The 7,609-nt window shown below is 43.6% G+C and overlaps 1 protein-coding gene across 2 annotated transcripts in view; it reads right to left on the minus strand.

Annotated features, from left to right (window-relative positions):
- GLCCI1 (glucocorticoid induced 1) overlaps positions 1–6,751 on the minus strand; it is a 125,603-nt gene extending 118,852 nt beyond the window's left edge. The window contains exon 1 of one of the 2 annotated variants that reach the window (XM_061198544.1): positions 6,060–6,751. In XM_061198544.1, the coding sequence (XP_061054527.1) occupies positions 6,060–6,531 (472 nt within the window). In that variant the 5' untranslated portion in view covers positions 6,532–6,751. The remainder of the gene's footprint in view (positions 1–6,059) is intronic. The other variant, XM_061198545.1, reaches the window with a different exon arrangement.
- Positions 6,752–7,609: the final 858 nt, after the last annotated feature.

Consider the following 7,609-nt stretch of genomic DNA (forward strand, 5'->3'; position numbering starts at 1 on the left):
ATTTACCAGTTTACCACCATGTATAACTAACTTTTAATAATCACAGAGAAACATACTTCTCACTATAATACGATTCAAGAACAGCACAGATTCTAGAAGTACACAGGGCCAGATACAACCAAGTCCATATCCTTGACCCCTCAGGAACCAGGATTTCTCTCACACACACTGTTGCTCATACCCTCCTCTCTGTCTCTCTCCCCCTCTCTCTCTGACACATTTTTAGACATTCTGAAAATGTCAAAGCATACCCCAGCACAGTGTAATAGTGCTGTGGAACCAATAGAAAACCTATTCTTCAGTAATTCTTATAGCTCAGAAATCACAGCTGATGACCAATATCAGTCTCTTTTTAATTAGGAGAAATAGGATAATCCTGTGGAATGAACGCTGTATCTGGAATCGGAAGATATGATTTGAAATCCACTTTCTTGATGAATGAAAGTATATATTGCCTTATATAGAGTAAAGCGCTCACATGTTTTCTTCCTTTGTACCTACAACAATTAGAGATACAACATAATATTGGGGAGGTTATTCAGGTATTCATGAACTTGCCTCGTCCTGCAAGCTGCCACAATAACATTCACCTGAGGTAAACAACACTGCTTAAAGGTATCTGCCATGTTTGTTCCTTCAAAAATGAAATACTAGGAAAGTATTTTTCCACAATTTGTTCATAATTAAGTATAATCCTGTTTTCTTTAGAATTACTATAAATCCATTATAATTTGTTTTGCAGAATAAGCACAAGTATTATCTTTCTAGAAACAACTGGATGATCCATGGAGTCATGGTCAGTTCTAGGGGTTCAGATGAGAGGTAGAAAGGGAAAGAGACTGGCTTCTGGCTCTTCCATCAGCTTCTCACTCAGGTTTTTCACATCAATAGGTGAGTAGTGTTCTCTCTTTCCTCCACTTACTTTTGGCAAACCCAGTTAGAGACCATCATCAGATAAGCTCAACCTCTTGTTAAAATAAATAGAATATAGGACAGAAACAGCATCAGTGATTTGGTTTCTTTGACATTTAATGAGAGAACAAAATTATATATTGAAGACAAAAGACAACAGTGCCAGGCACAGACCCAGGACAGGTGCTGTGAAAAAGCCTATCGTGGTGGTGTCTGGGGATTTAAACTCTGGAGAAAAGACTAAACTAAAATTAAGAATAACAAAGTCATTAGTATATACTTCTTGGCAGATTATTAGCTGTATTTGGAAGCTTTGATAAAACAGGCTTTTAGCAATGTTTTAAATTTCAGATTTAAGAAAAATCCTCTCCTACTCGCCATTTGTTGAACACTGCCGTTTATTTCCATTGTTATTCATTGCCATGGAGCCCAATTACTCCTTTGTTTTCTTATTCACATTTAGTCCACATTATCACAAATAAAAATCACAAGGATACCATTACCCTTCAACACTTCCCCAATGTATGTATCCTAATTTGCATTAAATCCTTGAAGCAATATACACTGCAGTGAATGAAATGTCCTTCTGTAAAAAGTACTGTAAATCATGAAAGAATTTTTAGCTCAATATATATACACGACTTTACATACAGTTAAATTGACCAAGGTGCTTTTTATACACCCTAGGTATACAATATTCAATATGCTTAGAATAATAGTTATTTGAAAGGAATATAATCTTTGAACATAAAACAGTTTAAGAATAAAAAAACTTCTATAAATTCACTTATCTATTTTGCTATTGACCCACTGATGTAGAAATTTTACGTACCATAATTAATGGGAAAATTTAGTTAATGAACGCTGCTGATACTTAGTGTAGTTCTCAAAGGCTGAAAACCTTTCCCAAAAATCAGTATCTGAAACCTGTCTCTTTAGGAAAAACAGTCAAAGCTTTAACTGTTTTCAGTCTAGTATAAGAAAGCTTTGAAACAAGTTAACTCTAAGCACTCAAGGAAAACTATTTTTAAAAGTGGGGGGACAAGAGGAGGACCTTAATTTTCAACAATATCGGCCTGAGAAGTAACTTTATAAGAGAATGTCTGAGTATCTTTAAAAAGAGAGAGAAAAAAAGTAATTTAAAATGTTGGAAGTCCACAAACTGAGCATAGCAGTAAAAAGGACTCAAGGGAAAATTTAATGAAAAATAAAAAACTGAAAGCAAATTAATTGATCAAAACACAGACACACACACACACACATACATGCACACACACTGCAGGCAGTCATTCAGCATTATATGCTAGCTGGCTTTGTATTTTCTTTTAAAATATAATCATAACATCTTAATGTATAAAATAATAAGGCTCTCAAGGTACTCATGAAAAATTCTTATCAAATTTCACTCTAGAGTTAATGATATTAGGCATGTTAAATCAGGAATCAACACATGCTATTTTCCATAGCAGGAACTATATAAATTACAAGCTCTTCCATGTTTTTGTTATTAGGTTTGGTACACTTAAAAATAAGCGGTATTCTACATCGAGTGCTCTAACGCAACTGTTTTTATATCTTTTAGAATTTATAATTCATCTCAGTGCTCAATCCTTACAAAAAACCACAAAAGGACCTGCAATTGCTATTTACTGTCTTGCACAATAAAATTGTATTTGTTCTGTTTTTGAATTCATAGGTTTTGCTTTATGAAGTTTTCAGAAAGAAGCAACTTTATTATATTTTCATTGTTACTCATGATTTTAGCTTAAAGATCATTAATTTTAACACAACATCCCGCTATATTCTCATTTGGGTTGTTCTATTTCTCTCAAAGGTAGACTTATGTATTACCATTACAAAAAAATAACTATTTGCATAATACTTTATGATTTTACATCTATTAAAAACACATCACAGGGAGCCTGAGGATGCATTCAGTAGCTTGTCATTCACCACTTCAAGACCCTTCAGAACTAAACAAGGGGGAGGGTGACATTTTGCTAAAGGCAGAAGAAATGAATATAAATAACAAACTTTGAAGTTTTAAAAATACAAAAGAAAATTTTAAAAATGCAAACAAAAATATGATCATATGCATAAACAAGATAATTTCAATTTTTAAAACTCCATGTTCTCTATACAGAGCAAGGTGTTTGGAGATTTATGTATCTTCTATTATGATACCCATTGAAATTATCTAAAACTGTGCTACAAAAATAAAGAAAATTACCATCTTCTTGCTAGATTTTATAAATATCATATTAAAATTGTGCCTATTTACATAATTCAGCTTTTCCTCAGCCTTGTGAAATAATCTGAGTATCATTTCTTTATTATTCTAGACTTAACCCTATAAATGTGCATATTAAGAATGTTTCAGAGGGAGACAATAATGATCTAACATGTTAAGAAATTACACTGTCTCATAACTTCTTCTTGGTAAAGCAATTACAAAGAAAATTGTTTACATCTTCTGTATTTTCTTCCATAACCACCAGTCCAGATAAAAAAAATACTGAATGCTGTTATGTCACCTCTAGTCCAAATGCTCATAGCACTTGAAGCTTTTTGTAAGCAGTATGCTTCTATACTAAACACATATCCCTGAGCCACCACCTACCTAATTTAACAGTTTTAAATGTAGTTTCAAATGCAGCGTAATACCATCTTAAACACACACACACACACACACACACACACACGGAGTGTGCAGAAAAGGAAGGAGGTGGAGAGCCAGAAATGGAGCACGTTGTTGTTTTTCATTCATGCAGTATAGTGATGTCAGTGTCTGCAGCAGCAGCAGCAGCGGCAGGAGCCTTGACCTGTGGAGGCTACAATCCACTGAAGTCAGAACCTTGCAGAATTCAAAAGAAACTGAGTAGATAATTGTTTGAAAAATTGTTCAACTGTTCATAGCATGAATTTTAAATAGATAAGTAAAAAGAATAGATTAGTTGTATAGTTTTAACTTAGGTAGAGAGGAGCAAGGTGGGATGTGGAGAAGTAACAGAAAGGTAATATCATCAGGGAACTGGGGGCAGAAGAGCCTACATTCAAAATCATTTCAATGTAAGAAACTGACAAAACCACCTGGTGTTAAAAACAGCAGAAAGGCCTCCTCTATTCCCAATACAAGCTCTCTGATGCAAATCTGTCTCCTGAACAACCAGACTCAGAGAAGCGTTTTCATCATGATTGTGTTAAAATTGCATTAAACTCAGATGTGACATTACTACAACAAAGAGGACAGTTTAAGCCTGGTCACAAATTTCATTAAAACTACTTGATGATGGACCTTGTAATTCCTAAGCAATTAAGACTTTTGAAGGATGCAGAAAAACAAGTTGTACTACGATCTGTTGTAAGATGTGTTTATCAACAAAAGGGGAGGAGGTACTAGATGACCAATATATTGTTGCAGCAATTGCTGAAACTACTCACTATGCCCACAAAACCCTCTGAACACAGTCTTTCTGCAGTGCTTATTTTATGGCTCTTACATTAGTCCCTAAAAGAAAATCCCAAAACTCAATCTATGTACTGTTGAAACTAAATCACTCAAAAATTTATGTAACTGCTGCCTTCTTTTCATTCTGTTACCTCTCATTTCATACAGTTCTAGAAAATGTGCAAAGGAGTTGCATATGGCATTAATCTGTTAGAAAATGGTGGCCTTTTCTATAAAATACAGCCAAAGATGTGTGTTCAGTTGTGGTCATTATTAGGGCGATCACGTTGTTTTCATTCATTCATTCAGGATTTGCTGGAGGATGTCAGTTTCTGCAGCTGGCTTGACCTGGGGGAGGAGTGGGGGAGCAAATTCCTTCTGGTGCATACTGATTACAGGATGCATTTCTCGGTGCTCCTGTACACGTACCACTGCACTACATCCTACCCTGCCTCACCATCAAGTGGTCTGAAAACAAGGGCCTTAGCAACATGCTAATTACAGCTCAGAAATATTAAAACAAAACACCAGAACTGCAATCTATCTTAACACAATCACTTTCTCCAAGTCTAAGACCTTCATCAAGAAAACTCCATTAAAAAAATTACACATACCACATAAACATTGCACAGGCTCCACAGTGATTCCCTTCCAAGCAGAGATTTTTACCCTCGGTATGATCCGTTCTCTCCACAATGCAGCAGCAGCATCTGTAGCCCTAGCGTGGTATCTAATAACATGAGCTACTCCTCCCTCCCTTATGAGCTTTACATCCCTGTTTTGGCTAAACTTCCTTTTCTCCCCCAGGACTAAACTAGATCATTCACCGTGTCCCTAAACATAAACCAAACCACACCAAAACACAAAACATTAAGGGAAGCCGACAGCATCCACCAGCTCACCATTACCTTTGACACCTAAGAAAAACGAAACTTGAGATCCTTTAACAGCTCAACTGAACTGTTAAGTGTACTTAAAAATAGAAGGAAAAAAGTGAGCACACTCCACAAATAGGTCCTTACAAATTTACCATGAAAGTCTTGAGTTGGGCATAAACTGTTTCCAGTGCAGTACCGCCCTGATGCATATGACTATATAAAGTAGAGAAAAGAGGGAGCCCAAAAAAAAAAAAAAAAAAAGCCAAACCAAACACTATACACTTCAATTGCACATCCAAAACTGTCCCCTCTACACACCCAACAGGATATCCTTACATCATAACTGGTGCCTCCACCTCCCCACCCCCAAAAAAGAAAAAAAATTATCCCGGTAGGCACAGACACATTATAGGAACTTTGTAGGAAAGCACAAAGAGGCTGTAGAGATTACAACCACCACCTTATCTGCTGCCGGAGAGTTTGTGTGCGTGTTTTTTTAAGTGTTTCGCCCAGCTCCTCCTTCCCCCACTACAAACAGCAAACACATGAGTGAGCTAATCAGCTCTTAAACTGAAAAACCTTTCGATACAGGCGAGTGATGGAAGATAAAAGCTGAGGGGCGGCAGGAGGGTCGAATAAAAGTTGCTCCGCAGTTCGCTCATCCAAGCCCCGCAGCGACCGCAGGGGGGTGAGGTTCCCAAAGCCACTTTCACACCTTCGATAATGCACTAGCAAAGAGAAGCCCGGAGAGGCTGAAGTTTCCACGGAGGGCACCGTCGGGGAGACGCAGCCCGGGAGGACGGAAGGGTTGGGCTCGCTACCTCTGCACACGGGCGAGCCGGGGCTCCGTCGCTCAGGTGAGTTGCTCCTCCGGTGGCTCTCTGGGGACCGTCTCGGGCGGCCCTTGGCCCGCGGCGCCTGCTCGGTCGGGGCCGCGGTCGGCGGCGGCGTCGGGCTGGGCGGGCTGGGGCCGCGGGCCGCGCCGGGCCCCGGGAGGCTGCCCAGCGAGGCGGCGGCGGCGGGCGGGCGCGTGGGACTGTGTTGGCTGCCCCGCAGGAGCTGGTAGGGCACCGTGGCGCGGATGGGCTGCAGCAGCCGGCCGGCTCCCGCAACCGGGGCGCAGCTCACGCCGCCGCCGCCGCCGCCGCCGCCGCCGCCGCCGCCGCCGCCCGCACCGTTCCCGCTCCCGGCGGCGGGGGTGGCGGGCGGGGAACCCGCGGCGCTGCGCCGCATCCTCTGCGGCGGGGGATGAGGAGTCTGAGAGGAACTGGAAGAGGAGGAGGCAGTGGACATGGTGGCTCCGCGGGCCCTGGACGATGCCGGCCAACACCGAGGCGCGGAGCGGGAGGCGCGCGAGCGTGTGGGAGCCGGCGCGATAGTGCGTGCGAGTGTGTAAGGGGGAGGGGCGGGGGTATCGTGGAGGGGGAGGAGTCTCTCGGCTCCCCCTTCGCAACGCGCACCCCCGCCGCCTCAGCGAGGGGGGGAGGGGAAGGCTGCGAAAACAAACGTCCAACGGCCCCAACCGCCCGACCGGGCTCGGTGTGGCGGTTACGGCCGGGGCCGCGAGGAGCCCGGAGCCGCCGCCGCCGCCGCCCCGGGCATCGCGCTGACAGGGAAAAGGGGCAGCCGCCGGGATCACGCAGATTCGCGGGGCTGCACGCGCAGGAGAGCCCGGCAGCTGCAGGGAGGGCCGGGATCCCTGCTTCTGGGGACCTGGTAGGGGGAAAGGGCCTCGAGGTGCCTGGCTGAACGCGGAGCCGCGCCACCGCAAACGCCGCCGCCGCCGCCTCCTCTGCCCGCTCCTCACTCCATAAGGCACCTAACCCCCCAACCCGTACCCCGCCCCCTGCACCGCCTCCCGGCGCTCGGGGCCGGCAGCTGCCGCAACGAGAATTCCCATTGTCTCCGTCGTTCTCCACCAGAACGCGAGTGATTGGTTTCAGGGTAGGAGTGAGAGGAGCACCTGCCAATGAAAGTGGGCGTCGTACTTTGGAGGCGGGATACGAAGGAGCGAAGGGGGAGAAAGGGGCTGTGCGTTCAAGGAGGGGCGTGAGAGTTGACAGGCTTTGAGGTGAGAGGGGGACCGTGATTGGGCTGCCCTGGGAGAATGGGTCCGTGTGTGTCCTGCGCGTACCCCGACACCCACAGACGCGCACGCCCAGGGAAGCAGGTTGTGAGGGCTCCACCCTCCAGGGCCGTTTGTACCACTTGAGACAGAGGATACGTTAGGCAAACTTTACTTTGCAAGTACACCTGTTCTGGTGGTGGGATGTTTTAGAAGAATCCATCCCTTCCCCACTAATTTTAGTAATCTGAGTTTTTGTGGTGCGTAGACTAATCAAAAGAATTTAAGGCCATCAGAAGCAATGTC

Source organism: Eubalaena glacialis, chromosome 8, assembly GCF_028564815.1.
Source record: "Eubalaena glacialis isolate mEubGla1 chromosome 8, mEubGla1.1.hap2.+ XY, whole genome shotgun sequence".
Taxonomy (NCBI): domain Eukaryota; kingdom Metazoa; phylum Chordata; class Mammalia; order Artiodactyla; family Balaenidae; genus Eubalaena; species Eubalaena glacialis.